Source organism: Vanellus vanellus (assembly GCF_965231255.1).
Source record: "Vanellus vanellus genome assembly, chromosome: 6".
Taxonomy (NCBI): Eukaryota; Metazoa; Chordata; class Aves; order Charadriiformes; family Charadriidae; genus Vanellus; species Vanellus vanellus.
The window spans coordinates 43249695-43266148 of record NC_138911.1 but is presented as its reverse complement, the minus strand read 5'-3'; the positions used below and the strand labels follow the sequence as shown (position 1 = coordinate 43266148).

The 16454-nt window shown below is 39.6% G+C and overlaps 1 protein-coding gene across 1 annotated transcript in view; it reads left to right on the top strand.

Moving 5' to 3' along the window:
- BAZ1A (bromodomain adjacent to zinc finger domain 1A) overlaps positions 1-16037 on the top strand; it is a 65504-nt gene extending 49467 nt beyond the window's left edge. Inside the window, exons 21-26 of the mRNA XM_082484883.1 lie at positions 7831-8078; positions 8204-8430; positions 9600-10084; positions 11176-11321; positions 14391-14478; positions 15014-16037. Of these exons, the coding sequence (XP_082341009.1) occupies positions 7831-8078; positions 8204-8430; positions 9600-10084; positions 11176-11321; positions 14391-14478; positions 15014-15204 (1385 nt within the window). The 3' untranslated portion in view covers positions 15205-16037. The remainder of the gene's footprint in view (positions 1-7830; positions 8079-8203; positions 8431-9599; positions 10085-11175; positions 11322-14390; positions 14479-15013) is intronic.
- The last annotated feature ends 417 nt before the right edge of the window (positions 16038-16454 follow it).

Sequence of the window (16454 nt, the reverse complement as noted above, 5' to 3'; positions counted from 1 at the left end):
CCTGGATGCTTTAGAGGGATGTGTTGGGGAAAAGAACAACTAACTAACCTATTCCTATGTACCATTGAAAAATTAAGAACTGTTAGATTGTCAGTTTACAAGACCATAGATCATTAGGAAATAGTAATGTTTTTCTTACTATTCTGCATGTCCTGAATTACATGTATTAATTAACAGCATATTTTACTCTTAAATACACGTCTATTTAACCTAAATCATTTCAGTGATCTTGTTTGTGCAGCCCTACAATTACACTGATGCATTGGGAGACAAATTGTACCCTTAGGCAGAAGTGAGTGAGCTTTCTGGGGGAATGCTCCATAATTCAGCATTACTATTGAGGCCAATGTATCATGCAACTACACCATGAGTTTCTTCTGTGTGTTTTTAGGTTGTAAAAATGTGTGCTCCTTTTTATACTGTTTCTGTGAAAACACTATAGGCCAGGTTTATCTGGATCACCTTGTTCAGCAATAAAAGAATATGTACAGTAAAATGTAGTAAAGATTTACATTGCAGACTTTCAGATCCTCAGGTTTTGCATTAATGCTGTAAAACTTGGAAATAAAAGGTTGCAAGAAAAATCTAAACCAAAGCATGATCATAGCTTGACTTTAACACATATTCCTTCCTTGAATTCCTCTGACGAGCTCTAGGGGTGAGAGAGTGGATAGGTCTGGATTTCTTAAGATCCTTTTGCAATTCAAAACTGGGGTTTTGTCTTGGAGAAGTGCGTGAAAGTGGCTTATCCTTCCAGAGGCAGCTGTCTTGGCCAGGCTTCCCTTTGGGATGCTGCATCGAGGATGAGCTGCCCTGTGCTCGGCCACACTGCTTTATGTGCAGCATGGTTTACCCGCGTTGCACATACCAGGGGTTCTCCAGAGCACCAACTGCTGCACGTCCCGTTAAACTGATACTCTCCTCTGATAATGACTGCATGCAAAATCCTTAGGCTCTGGCAGATTGTGCTGCAGTAGTTTAAGATGCAGATGCAGGTTTTAGTGTATTAACTGTGCCCTGTGGCACAGTTGACCTCAAAGTGTTTCTGCATCTCGGTTGCTCCCGCATGGAGTCTGGTGTCTGGATATCAGTTGCCACTGAAGATGAGTTTGAGCTAGATTTGTGCCGGAGGCTGACACCCAGGCATGGGTTCCCTTGCACAAGCTTTCATTATCAGTGTGATGACCTCTGGAAGAGGGAAATGCAGCAAACGATTGAGATGAAAGGGGAGAGCATAGGAGGAGTTTAAAATGCAGCTGTTTAAAAGCTTTACTTGGCTAAGTGTTTGGTCAACTCGAGTATGTCTGCCCTTTCCAAGACAGGCATGATGTGACTTATTTCCTGCTGTACAACTAGATTTACAACACGTGCATGGGACAGTTAACTGACAGTACACCGAGGGTCTGTCATATTTACTGCTCATGTGCAGGTTGTAAATACATTGTGCAGTGTACGCCTACATTTCTAAACTCTGTCTGAGAGTATTTTGGCAACAGTATCTTGCTGACAGTGGTCACACCACAGTGTGCCCTTAAGGGGGGAAAAAACATGGCAATTAGTAGGTTATGGCCATAGATAGGGCATCCTGAGCTAGAAGAAAGGACTAAAAGAAGAAAAGTGTCCCTGAAGTATTGGAGATAAAGTTTTTCAGCAATCTTCCTGTGGTTTGTGGTTTTTTTCCAAGTTCCCAACTCTGCCATAATCTAATGACGGTTCATGTTTTTGCCTGACCTGTTGAATGATGGTGGGGTTTCATGTTTGTTCTTAACTTGAGAAACCTGTTTTCCTTTAGATCACAGAGTACTGTGACAAAGAAAGTATATAGGGAAAGCAATCTTACATGATTTGCATGTCTTAAATCTCATGTTTGTTTACCATACTGTGCCTGTGCATCTCTTCTGCTCTGAAAAATGGTAGCGCTGTAAGATTACAGTAATGTATAGAATAACCTACGTAGCTGAGGGAGCAGGAAGGATCCCAGGTCTCCTCTGCTCTGGCTTACTGCCCTAGCCATTAAGCGACAGCATCAGGTTCCCTCTTCCTTGCTTTGCCTTTGGTGCCAAGCCTCTCATGTTTTTGGGTGCGTAATGGGTTGCTTTTAGCAAGAGGTGAGTCTGAATGAAGGCAAGATTTTAGTTCTGTCACTAGAGAGGTCTTGGAGGAGCCGCGGCTTTGAGTGGCTCTGTAGTAAAGAAAGCTTAAAACGCACATCTATTTGCTGCTGAATTTTGTGACCCCTAGCCAGTTAGTTAGATGAAAGGTGCTCCGACTTGGGAACTTCTGGACACGACCAGAAGGCGCAATTGGAAAGCATCAAGGAAAACCTGTGTGTTTGAGAGGCATCTGGCAAACTTTGGCACTTTAGAGGTCAAGCAGTAGTTCTGGATGCAGCCCTTTCTGCATATAGCTCTTCAGTATTTCAGACTTTTAAAAAAAAACCCAAGAGTGTGAGATTTGCATAATCTTCCATTTAGCTTAAGATCCCCAGTTGGAAACAGTATCTTTGTGTGCTACCACAGCAAGTTCTGTTTCTTAGTTTGCAAATTGCATATGTATAACAGGCAAAGAAAAGTTCTCTACTGAGCTTGACAAGGAGGTGCTAGTAGTGTTACTAAACCTTTTATTAAAAAGTGGACATTGCTGCTTGCTTGGGGACTGCCTTGTGCTCAGAGCTGGGACACCTTCTTCCATTGACCCCTCTAGGAAGTGGCCAACAGTACTCTGAAGGTAGAAATTAGCTTTTAGTTTGCAGCCACTGGGTTTTGGTTGGTGGGATTCTTGTTTTTGTTTGCCTGTTCTTATATAGATCACTGTGTCTGTACACTTGTTTTTTTTTTCTGACAGGAGTTTTTTTTATAGTTGTTCCAACTATTTAATGGAACCATCCCCTAGACAAAATGCCTGCATATCTGTTTCCAATGTTAAACCTTACAAACCCTACTTGTTAGGCTGATTTAATTACCACTGAAGTAAAAACATTGGAAGTGAAGCAAGTGCTAGGAGTTCTGTTTTGGTAGCCGTACAGGGCAATGCTTTTGGTAAAAAGAGTATCCCTGCATTTCTGCTTTAAACCAAACTGAACGTGCTTTGTCTTTGTCATTATTTCAGTTGTTGCCTTCACGGCAGTTTCTTTTCCCTGTCTGCCCCCACCTTCACTGAGCTCTGTTCCTATTAAGGAATGGAGCCATACTTAATAATTTTCAGTTTTCACTCTATTTACAGCTTCTAGTGCTAAAGACAGCACAGTGAAATTCACTGCAGTCACTGGCAAGTTTATCCCAGTGGCCTCCAGGGTGCAGAGCAAGACAAAGGGACCCAGCACAGCAATGAAAGGACCAGCTGCTCCTCTCTGCTCCGTTTTTGTTCTGGGGCTCTATCAGGCTGCCAAGAGCCTCGCTGGTGATTCTGATAAGTTTAGAGTTGAGGTGCATACCAAATATTCAAGTGGAAGAGCAAGGAGAGGCTGACACAGAAGATAGCAGTGCAAAAGATCTAGAAACCCCAGGAAACAGCACCCTCTGCCTTGCAGAGCTGCTAGATGGCCGCTTATCTTCTGTTGTCTGGCAGTTAAATGTAACATGACTTGAATTGTATACATTTCTAAAAGACAATTCATAATTAAGAAATCCTCTCCTTACACATTACCAATGAAAATTTGGTTTCTTACTTCAGTCCAGCCCAAGGTAGTGTCTGGGGAATCACAAAAGGGGGAGTGCAGCTTGCAGTACATGTTTTTCCTGCAAAAATTATGAGTTAAGATGTAAAAAAGCTTGCTTTTTTTTTTTTTCTTTTTAAATAGCTGTTTGAGGGGAAACTCTGAAGTGCTGCTTCTCAGATAAAAAAAATATTTGAGGGGGATGAAATACAAGCCATTTTTATTGTGGATTTTGCTGCTTTTCCTTACATCTCAAAATACTTTGCAGTGAAGTAGGTCTCATCGTTCCTATTACATAGAAGTGAAAATTGAGGTATAGAACGATGAAGTGATTTGGTTGCCCTGGAGTTCAGTGGGCAGCCACAAAAAAACCCCTGCCTGCTGCATTAGTGCAGGACTTCAGTCATTAAGCATCCTTCAGATTTCCATACGAAAGGTTGGATTCTAATTCATGGGAGCACCTTTGTGACTGATACAGGGAACCATTTACCTCCTTTTTAACTTGTGCCATGTACTTCTTATGGGACAAAAAAAAAAATTACGGCTTTTTCGCTCCTTTTTGCTTGTCTTTGTTCCATCCTTTCTTTCTAGATTTTGATTATTTTTGTTTCCTCTATTCCCAAAGTTGTTTCCTTTTCTTCTTATAATTGTCCTCCTTGTAATAGCGTCAGACATCTTCCAGCCACGAACTGGGATAGGATTAGCATATATGCATGCTTTTTTTTCTCGTGCTTTCAGTGCTTTCATTACTTCCCTGGGGAGTTTCTTGAGCAGAGGCAGTGAAGGTGGAACTGGTCTTTTTTTCTGATGAAGAATTCCTGTTTACTCTTCAGAGAAGGCAGTCAAAGAAGATACTTTGCATTTGGAGCAAATTACGTTAACTGTGGCTCTTTCTTAAACCAGGACAGGCTCTTACTTCCTGGGAGAGTAATTTCATCATTTTAATACTCAAGAACACTCCTGCACAAAAATATCATACGTGTGTGTCATTTCACATGGATAGACAAGCTAATTCTCTTGGTCCTTGAGGACTGTGCCCATAAACTGGCTATATTTTTGCGATGTTAGGAGGTTCGTGGTAGCATAGACCAGGTAAGTCGTTTGCTGAGAGAGAAAGCTGTTTCTATCGCCATTTGTACCGGAGATAGACAGAAAGGTAAGGGAGGGTAGAGTATGTTTGAGAGATTTCAGTTTAAGCCTTCTGTTTGTAGTGGGAGTCCCAAGTAAATCCTGGGATGTACAGTTCCTCCATGCACATGGTTCTCTTACACTTGCCTGCCTACCTTTTTCCACGTGCACGTGTTGGGAACCACTGTTCTGGTTACATTTTTAGACTACAAAAGTATGGATTATAAAAATTAATTAAAAAATAATCCGCCACGCTTCAAAAAGGCATTTGAAATAACTTTATGAATTTAATGTTAGGTAATGCAGAAGATGATAAAAGGAACCACTGGGGGGCTAAAAAGAGGAAGAGAGTGGAAGACAAGACTAGTCAGAGAGATGGTAAATTTTAAATGTTACTTGTATTGCTAAGAATTAGAAAGTATTGAATATTTTATCAGGTTTTCTTTTTTTTTTTTTTTAATAATTTTGTAGCAAGTTCCTTACATTGAAGCCAAAGGTTTAAACATGGGTAGCAAAACAAATACAGCTCAAAGATTTAAGGGGGGTGTGGGGTGTGTTTGGTGGTTTGTTTTTGTGTTTTGTTTTTTTTCTGTTCTCTGCAACCAGAAATAAAGAACTGTATTTCCTTTTTATCACTTTGGGACAGAAATCTGCATGTTCACATAATCTTTTCCCCTTCCCCCGTTCCTTTTAATGCCCCTGTTTTTTGGTAGTGTTTTTGTTTTGTGGGTTTTTTTTTTGGTTGTGTTTTTTTTGTTTTTTTTTTTTTTTTTTTTTTAAAGAAACTTCACAGCATTGTGCAACTGCATATCCTTTCTTGAAATAATAAAATGGAAAACCCTTCCCTGAACTCAATTAGCTATTGATAGATGAGTGCATAGATCTGTCAAACAACTTCATTTGCATTGTAGCAAGGCTTGGAAGGCTTAACTGACAGAGGGGTATCCCACTGCGCAATGTAGAGCTGCTCAGACACAAAGGGAGAGGCCGTTTCTCCCTCCAAGTTAACAATATAAATGAGAAAGATGATGGATGGAAGAAAAAAGTGTTATTCTCATTTTACAAATTGGGAACTGAAACAGTGGGTGTCGTTTGGCATGTTTCTTTCAGCAGTAGGACATGCTGAAGCGGGTCGTGGTTGGTAATTTCTATCTCTATATTGCAACTGCAGTTTGCAGTGCAAATATTTGTCGTGTTGTGTGATGAACTATATTGGTGAACCAATTCAGGCTAAAAATAACCACCAAAAAAAGTAATAATGCTCAAGCTGCCATTGTCAGCAAAAGAAATGCTTGCCAAACAATATATACGCTTAAGATAAAGTGTCTTTGCCAGACTTACAGTGGAAATCTGCAGCAGAACTGAAGGAGGTCTCATACTAGAGTCTAGTGTCCTGACAAGCAGTTTTAATTTTCTTCTTGCTGAATTTTTAAAAATACATTGAGAGATATACTGCAGTGCTGTGAAAAGGACCTTGTCCATTAGCTTTAGTAAGACTGAACTTGAGATAAGAAACCTAAGGATGAAGTAATATGAAATTTTAGGAAGTCTTGATTTGTATTTGCAGTTCAGGAGTGGCTATATTTTATTTATGAAGCTGTGTTGCCTGTTTATCCTGTGCCTTCGCCCATCACTTCTCTTGTGCTGCTTGCTGCTAATGCAAATGTATGCAAGATTAGGCAAATCCTGGCAGCCAGTTGATGACAAGGCAGAAGGGCCTTGCCAGGAGAGCAATTAGTCTCATTTTTGTTCTTTCATTGTATTTGTTATTAGATATTTTCTCTTCCTATTCCTGAAGAAAAATCATTTGGCAGACAGGTGGATTGTAGGCCATTCCTGTGCCCACTGTGACCAGTGCAGCAGGCAAGGTGGCATTTTATACTGGAGTGCATCATTCATCAGCTAGAGGTCACACAGTAATAACTGGACTATCACTTTTAGAAGGGAAATCTGTGGACACTTAAACAATCACAAGTACTGCTATATTGTCTCTTCCTCTCCTTAAATCTTCTTGCTTTAAAATGCAAGAAATCGCTTTCAACATTCATAAATTCCCTTTCTGCTCAGCAGCAGCAGTGCAGGGTGTAATTTATACCTTCTCGTTTCTGTAGCTTCTCAAACAGCCCATTTGCTTCTGTAGTTCCCAGCTGCTCATTCCTGTTCAGTGCTGCCCCCCTCGCTGTTCTGTGCATGTATTTGTGTGGCCACTTCAGTGGTCTGGATTGCAAACCAAACCTATTTGAAAATACAGTATAATTTCTCACCCTGTCTGCCCCCCCCCCCTATTTATTTCTAACTTAATTAGGATCCCAGGTCTTACTTGGTTTGCCACTACGTGTGTACCACAGATTCATGTGTTCTACCCTGCTTACGAAATATCGAGAAAAGAGTTCTATTTCAACCAGACCAGTCACCCAGTCTGGTTATCCATACAGATGTGCAGGTTCTTGTGAAGGCGGAGCGCAGAGCAGGGATAAAGGCACTGAGGTGTGGGGAGAGGGCTGAAGGATTGTCTGCCAGATTATGCCAGGGCAGGGGCAAATGTAGGTGAGAAGAGCCCTTTAAGCTGTTTTTTTTGGCCAGTGAAGTCTCTGTTTAATGCCAGGTAGTTTCTTTAAATGTAAACATTTTGGGATTTCAAAATGTACATACAAGGGAGGGTAAATTAGGAGTGTGATTTTTCTATTTTTTTTTAATCCTAAGTAATCTCTATTTATACTTCATAAATTGAAGCAAATTGTTAGGTTTCCAGGTTGACATCTGAGTGAGACTTTTATGTCTCACGTCCTATGTATGTGCAAATTCTCAGTTGAATTGGTATTGAAGAGTAAAATCTTACAGCTTCAGTAGCGTGGAAACTTAAGAAGGAAATATTCAAGTATTGACAAGACAAGACAAAGGTTATAATATTATCCCAGTTTACTACTGCTATGTTTGAAATTCAGAGTCTTATCTCATGGTCTAGAATAACCTAGATGTTTGAAAAAGAAGTTTGATCATTCTGCTTTTTCTTTTGTGCTTTTTTTAATCCCCTTCTATAACGGAAGATGCCAGTGATGGTGGACGAGCCTATAAAACAGTTTTGGATCGCTGGAGAGAGTCACTTCTTTCTTCTACCAGCTTGTCCCAAGTCTTCCTTCATCTCTCTACGTTGGATCGAAGTGTCATCTGGTCAAAGTCCATCCTCAATGCTCGCTGTAAAGTGTGTCGAAAGAAAGGCGATGCAGAAAGCATGGTGCTGTGTGATGGCTGCGATCGAGGCTATCATACATACTGTATCAGGCCCAAGCTGAAGGTATCTGAGGAAAAAGAAAAAGTGCTTCCTTTTCATACAAAACTTGAGTAGTTCTTATGACTTCATTGCATACTGCTAATGCTTTCTTTTTTTTTTTTTTTTTTTTTTTTTTTTTTTGTTGCTAGGTCATTCCTGAAGGGGACTGGTTTTGTCCAGAGTGCCGACCAAAACAGCGCTCTAGACGCCTCTCGTCCAGACAGAGACCTTCTGTGGAAAGTGATGAAGAGACTGCTGAACAACTAGGAGAAGGGGAAGAAGAGGCAAACTATGATGAAATGGGACAAAGTGAGGAAGAGCATTATGAAGAAGAGCAAGATGAGGAGGATGAATCTCAGGAAGAAGAAGAGATGAGGTAAATAGGCATACATTAAAGTCACTTCCTGCTGAAATGTTGTCTTGATTATTAAGTGGAGCAATTGTTCACATAAGCACGCCTTGAAAATCCAGTCTAAAAAAGATATTTATTTAAAAAAAAAAAACGGATCTTGTTATGAATTTCATGCTCACTAATGGGTTTAATACTAACAAAAGTTAGGTCTACTGGACTTAAACTCACTTTTCATGATGAAAATTCCAGCCTTGGATGCGTGGGTGAGAGTTGGTCATCAGAGTTGCAGTTCTATACAACTGCTGTTTGAATATAAAGAGGCAAGTTTCAAAGAGTAAAAATTTTCTGGAGAAAATCTGGAGTTGTTCTTGTCCAGTTTTGAATTTTGAGGGACTAGATGCATACAGTAAGTAGTGGAACATTAGGGAAGACAAAGTCATCCATCATCTGTTGGAGGCTATGTGACATTAGGAGGAATTGAGGACTTCTGCAGTAGTTGTTTAAAAAAAAAAAAAATTACTAAATAATCCAATGGGATAATTTCAGTGAAGTTATGGATTTCATACACATGCCAGGAGCATAAAAGTTGAAGGAAACTTTCCTGATCTCAGAGTATTTTTCTGCTTTTTGGTACAGTCTTTTGAATTGACTGAAGCAAGATTATCTCCACCTCTGACAACTGGAATTCAATAGTTAGAGAGATCTTGTATCTCCTTAGGAAGTAAACTTGTTTCTGGGATCTCCCTTCTCTTCTGTAATGGAAAGAGAGTCTTGAGTATTAGTTGTAAACCCTGATTAGAGCATAACTGTAATATTTAGTGTTTTAGAAGTGCAGTTCATTGATGTAGCTGATAATATTGTTCAAAAACCCTGGTAATTACAGTTGCTGTGAGAAATAAGAGATTTAAAGAAATTGATAGCTGGTGTTCCGGTTAATGCATTCACCTTGCACAAGCTGCAAGGATGATCAGAATTCTGAGCACTTCTTTAAACTATGTGCTCCTCGTAATATTTAATTAATAGACTTCAGAGCAGTGTTTATGGTAATTGGATGACTGCATCAGCTTGAAAGCCAGCTGCTTACCAGTCCAACGTTGAATGTTTGGGTGTTTTAAATGCTGAATTAGAAAACAGAGGGAAAAGAGAGGAATGGAATTTCTGGATAAATAAACATAATTGTTCACTTTTTGTAGCCCATCAAAGCAAGGAAGACCCCAGGTCAAGTTTCCATTAAAAATGAGAGCAGCCAAACTCAACAACCCATTCTCAAGTCGGAACAGCCAGCGTCAGGCAAGATACGCTTCTCGGAGTCAGCAAAACACACCTAAGCAAACAGAATCTTCATCTAAAATTACCAGAAGGGGTTTAAGAAAGGTAAAATCAGCCCCTCCATCAGAGACAAAGCCTTCTTTAAGACTTAATAGCCGGACCACTCGTCAGAGCCAAAGTTCATTACAAGCAGATGTATTTGTGGAATTACTTGGTCCTCGAAGAAGACGAAGAGGAAGAAAGAGTGCTGATAACTCACTGGAAAACAGCCCTTCCAATTCTCTCGGATTTAGAATTGTTGATACCACAGACTCGAACGAACGGCTTAGGAAGTATCCAGTTTCTGCTTCAAAGCTTTCTCTTCCTGTTACTGAACCCAAGAGAAGAGGCAGGAAACGACAATCCACAGGTTAGAGAAATGTGTTTGTCCAGAATGAAAACCACGTTCTGTTCCTTGCTAAAATATTTGTGTGGTAGAGCAACAAGACTAGAAGTGGTGGTTGAAGGCACTTTTACCACTTCCAACAAGACGGTTCCCTTCTTTTGCAGTGGCAGAAGTGAACCTTAGAAAAAATTTCAGTCATCTAAAGAACAAATACCTTATTTGCCAAGGAGACTTATCATATCCATATTTGAAATGTCATATTTACATACAATATGGAGTAATTGGTAATAATTGGATAGAAAATGTGAAAGGGATATTTATGCCTTAGCCCATGCAAATGCAAATGTTTCCTTACAGCTTTTATGGTTTTGTTTTTTGAAAGAGTTGAGCAGTGAAGAACACAGATGTAGACAAGGTAGTGAAATTAGGAACATATATGTACAAGAAACTGCTACCAGGAGAAAAATGTCATCTATCTGGCTATAGGGCTAACAGCGTCCTTGCTTGTTAAGCTAATACCAAGTATTGAATGGCAAGGAAATACTTGGAAATCTACAATAACCTTTTAAAAACAAAAAAGGACCCAGTGTGAGACTGAAGAGTGTAAAAGAGCTTACACTCCAGTGTGGCAGCCTTGTATTCTGCACCTTTTCTGTCCTTCACCGTTGGGAGTTTCTGGGCTTATCCTCTAACCACCCTGCTGACTACTCTTGAAAGCAGATAAAACCACTCTGAATAGAGGTTTTGTGTAAGTAAAAGTTATGAGCAGGCAGCTTGTTCTGTTTTTCTCTAATAGGGCTTTTCTTTAAGTGTTTAACAAATTGTTTTAAAATTGAAATCAGTGAAAAAATCCTTTCCAAAATTAATGCAATGAAGGAGAATGGAGGAACCCAGCTAAGTCCTGGTATTTAGCATTTTGTACAGCAAGAGGAACATTTAGTGGTTAATAACAAGACTGTAGTATAGTTAATACAGGAAGCCAAACTGCATGAGTTGTGCCCTGAAACTACAGTTTTAGTACCCAAGAATAATGGTGTTCCACTTCCCCCCCCCAATACTTTACTTGTCATGATTTTGTTTTTAATTGGTGAGGTATTGGTTGGGTTTTTTTCCAGAACCATCTCCTCAAACCTCACTGAACAGGAGAAGTTCAGGACGTCAAGGGGGAGTCCATGAACTCTCAGCTTTTGAACAACTCGTAGTGGAACTGGTGCGACATGATGACAGCTGGCCTTTCATGAAACTGGTTTCCAAAATCCAGGTAACTGATAGAACTGTAGAGGGAATGATAATGGTTGAGAATCCTGTTTGCTGCCAGTAAAACTTGGGATTTTATAGCACGCCCAAACAGGGGGATGCAGCTAAACAATGGAATTTAGGAGAACTCTCGCATTTCAGCTCACATATTTGGTGCTGGAAATAGTTTTTCCAATTGATGTGTTATTGGGAAAATTTTAAATATGCTTGCCATCAAGAATTTAAAAATGTGAAATGCTTTGATTTGGAGAAAAAAAGTCCAACTAGAGCACTGGGCTGCTAAAGGTAAGCTTACAGTTATTAGTTAATTAGTTGAATTAAATTTCAATTTATGCAAAGGTATTTTGAGAACAGACCTGCAATAAAATAACAAGGTAGGAACAACTTCACTCTGCTGTTAACTATAATGCAGTAAAAAGATTCTTTCTTAACTTAGTTTAATTTCTGTCTTGTTTTAAATTTTAAAACACTTGATGGTAAAGTAGGTACCCAAAGCAAGTGCAGCTTTAGAGGTTTGTATTACAATAAAAAGTCCCAAAGCACGTCGTCTTCTCTGCAGGCTCCACTGGCTTGTTAGTTGTAAGGTACTGCTGGAACTGTCCTACCCTAACCAAGTGCCTGTCTTCTCCAAGCCCTCTGCACAGACATTCTTGTAGGATCTAGAGCTCAGTGTTCTAAGTGCTCTATTAAAATTAATAGTGATAGCTGTTAAATGAAGACTTGAAATTCTAAGGAGTCACAGATAGCTGGAAGGATTAATGTTTGTGGACAAAAAGAATGATGTACAAACATGAATGAAAGATGTAAGAGCAGAGAAGGAGAGGAATTCTGAATGAAACAGAGACTAGTGTCTGCATACTAGAGTACAGGAATTACACTGGAAAGTGCAAGAATCTGGTGAATGCAGGGAAGCTTCTTAGGAAGGGATGGAGAATTCGACTCAATTTGGATCCTGAAAAGAAACTGCTAGAATTCAGTGCATTCCAGTTTGCCTGAATCAGTCACTAAGGGATAGTCTCTATATGGTTCAGAAAGAAAAATCCATACCAAAGTGACATCATGATAGAAATTTTGGTTTAAACTTCTTGCTGCCTTTAAGACAACATAAAGAATACATTGAATGAACAGAAGCAAGCCAGAAAGAGAAATTACCTTTCTTTTTTAGCACTTATGTAAACACTACTCCTAAAGGGAAAGGAATGAAAAACGTGTCAATCTAATTCTATTTCTGTACTAATTCTTTCTCTAGGTTTGTTTGCAGGTTGCACTTGATATGGTAAATTTACACACTATAACCAAGAACTTGGTTTTAAAACATACATGATGGTGCAAGTGGCTATCTTTTCTTGTTTAAAAAAAAAAAAGGTCAAATTTGGATTAGACATCTCTTTATTTCACCCTCATGCCCAGCTTTGTGTGTGAGACACAGTCACCCTAAGCTTGGTGCTTACCTGGAATTCAAAATCTTGATCCAAACAATCAGTGCCCTTCAGGGTTCGGCAATCCTTGTCCTCCCTTTACTTTTTTTATCACGTAACAGCCACTCAGAACCATGTTTGTCTTTGGTATCATAGAATCATAGAATGGTTTAGGTTGGAAAGGACCTTGAAGATCATTGAGTTCCAACTCCCCTGCCATAGGCAGGGACACCTCCCACAAGGCCAGGCTGGATGTGGCCTTGGGCAACCTGGTCTAGAACACCTCCAGGGATGGGGCCTCAACAACCTCTCTGGGCAAGCTGTTCCAGTGCCTTACCACCCTCAAATTGAAAAACTTCTTCCGAATGTTTAGTCTGAACCTGCCCTCTTCTAGTTTAAAGCCATTCCCCCTCATCCTATCGCTACATGCGCTAGTAAAAAGTCCTTCCCCAGCTCTCCTGTAGGCCCCCTTTACGTACTGGAAGGCCTCAATAAGATCTCCCTGGAGCCTTCTCTTCTCCAGGCTGAACAGCCCCAACTCTTTCAGCCTCTCCTCATAGGAGAGGTGCTCCAGCCCTCAGATCATCCTCCAGCAGGTCCATGTCCTTCTGATGTTGGGGGCTCCAGAGCTGGATGCAGTACTCCAGGTGGGGTCTCACGAGAGTGGAGTAGAGGGGCAGGAGCACCTCCTTTGACCTGCTGGCCACGCTTCTTTTGATGCAGCCCAGGACACGGTTGGCCTTCTGGGCTGTGATCGCACACTGCTGGCTCATGTTGAGCTTCTCATCAATCAGCACCCCCAGGTCCTTCTCCTCAGGGCTGCTCTCCAGTCATTCCCTGCCAAGCCTGTATTTGTGCTTGGGATTGCCCCGACCCAGATGTAAGACCTTGCACTTGGCCTTGTTGAACTGCATGAGGTTGGCTTGCTCTCCACTTGGACATCAAGCTGTTGACCGCAACTCTTTGAGTGCGACCGCCCAGCCAGTTCTTTATCCACCGAGTGGTCCATTTGTTGAATCCATGTCTCTTCAATTTAGAGACCAGGATATCGTGTGGGATGGTGTCAAACGCTTTGCCCAAATCCAAGTAGATGACATCAGTTGGTTTTCCCTTGTCCTGGTACTTGCATACTGTGTCCTGCTTGCTACAGAAGGCTTCACTATCTTCTCTTCCAACACAACTAAATGGAATCTCAGGATTTCACTTCTCTTGCAAGTGGAGTAAAAATGGTCATTGCTCAGGATTAGGGAGCTTTTAATATTGCAATATGTCACAGGAAAATGAAAAGCTTTTTAAAATCTTGGAAATAATTCTTGCACTTGACAGATGGGAGTAGCTGGAACACCGTAATGCTTATTTGCTTATGCGGTTTTCTTACAGTTATTCACAGTGTACTTAGGATTACATTTATTCATTGAATTGCTGGCTCATGTTTGTTGTGGTCTGATACTTTAATGATACAAAAAATGGAAAAGCAGTACCTGAGAACTAATACTCAGTTCTGGAAATGGAGGCCGTTGCTTGGGTCTCCTCTGTTTATTTAAAAACAAAACCCAAATCCTTTCTGCTAATGCAAGATTTGCTTAATTTTTTACATAGGTAGAATTTTAAGCTTTCATTTCTTTGTCTGTGAATCTTTTTTTTTTTTTTTAAAGGTACCAGACTACTATGATATCATCAAAAAACCTATTGCCTTAAATATAATCCGTGAAAAAGTGAATAAATGTGAATATAAGTTAGCATGTAAGTATTACTTATTGAAAGAGGTAATGAACCCTGTTCTCTCTTTAAAATAAATTCTTGTTCTAAAATAGAGCTGTGTCAGAGGATTAGAAAGCTGAAATTGTGCTTAGTTTGGGGGTTTGTGGTGTTTTTTGTTTTCTTTTCTTTTTTTAAAAAGCATTTACTAATATTTTATAAATAAGATTTGTTGAACGTAGTTCTCTTACGAACAAAATACACTATGTACAGATAAGAAATAAGCAGCTGAGCAACTGCTGGTAATTTCTCAAGCCTTTGATGTCAGTGAGCGACACTGAAATATTTAGAAAAGGTACTGTTGTTACAGCTTGACTTGTATTTGCTTTATTGATAATCAGAGAAATTTAAGAATGTTTACATGGTACTTCACTAATATAATGATGGAAACTTGACACGTATGTAAAGGCGTTTTTGTGTTGCAACTCTGTGCAGGATCACTGTACTAATTCAGTGGTGTCATACTGCTTTATCATACTGGAGACACGCTAAATTAATTTATTTACTTTTTATTTACTAGCGGAATTCATTGAAGACATTGAGCTGATGTTTTCGAACTGCTTTGAATACAACCCTCGTAACACAAGCGAAGCGAAAGCTGGAACTAGACTTCAAGCTTTCTTCCACATTCAGGCTCAAAAGCTTGGACTTCCAGTCACATCTGGTAATGTGGACCATGCCACTCCCGTGGCAAAGAAGTCACGAATCTAACCTCTGCCTTCCAAAGGATTTTTTGAGGGAATCTGTTATGTTCATTAAAATGAAATGTTAAATCACGCAGTCGTCATACCTGTATAAAGCAATAACAACTGTTTAACCACCTTGAAGTGTGGCCTGCACTATATTCTCAATGTAATATTAAGCACTCAGGAGAACGTAGGAAAGATTACCTTTGCTACAGTTTTATTCAGTGTCTAATAATTTTGATAGATGTACTGGATACAGTACTGGTTTACAGAGGTTTTGTACATTTTTAATACATTCATGTGTCCAAATATCTTCCAGAAGTACATTGTTTTTTCCTGCACCAAATTACCTTGTTTCATCCTCTAGATTTTGTAGGAGCTGTGGTATTGAGGGCTTTATCAACTCAAATAAAATCTTCTGCTGTAGCACAGTTGAAGAAACTGTGTATGTTTAAAACTTGTTTGAGCATATCTTCTCAACACTACACATGAATGAGTACAACTGCATATCTTTTACGTACTGTACCAGTGCTGGCTGGAGGTATTCAGTCTGAGTTTATTAAGTAGATATTTATTTAGCATTCAAAGTAATTTGTGAATTTGTTTTGTATTTATAAAATTTGTACTTGGGGATTAAAAAAAAAAAAGGGGGAGGGGGGGGGAGAAGAGTTCCATAACTTTTTAAATTCTTTTTTCCGGTCGTGGTTTTTTTTTTGTTGTTGTTTATTCCCCTCTAACTTGATGATCAATCAATAAATACCTTCCCGTGTCCCTGGCAGTTCTTCTAGCAATGAGTAAATTTACAGGACTGTACTATAAGTTTCTACGTACAACTTTGGAAGTGTACAAATAAAATGACACCTTTTTCAAAGTATTTTGGGTTTCTGGCATTTCCTTTGAGTTATATTGGTACACCATCTTCCCCGTTAACTTACTAGGACAAGTTGTTGGAGAGAATAGAGCAGAATTTTGTTTCAACATGAGTACTCCCAACCAGCATTTTGGGCAGCTGCAGTCATTGTGGTCTCCAAGTGATGCAAATGTTCATCAGTATTTAAGAAGTATGTGTAAAAGTTGTATGTTTCTTTAATTAGGATCTTTATTCTACCAGTGTAAACTCATAGCTTTGTTTAGCTGACCAGCAGCTTCTTTTAAACTATACTTACTATCCTTGATAGTTTTACTTCCAGTATTTATTAATTTAAATTTATGAAACTCTGTTTGAGTCAATAGCTTTAAAACCCTTTTAAAACTGGTTTTGCCCACCTGGAGTTA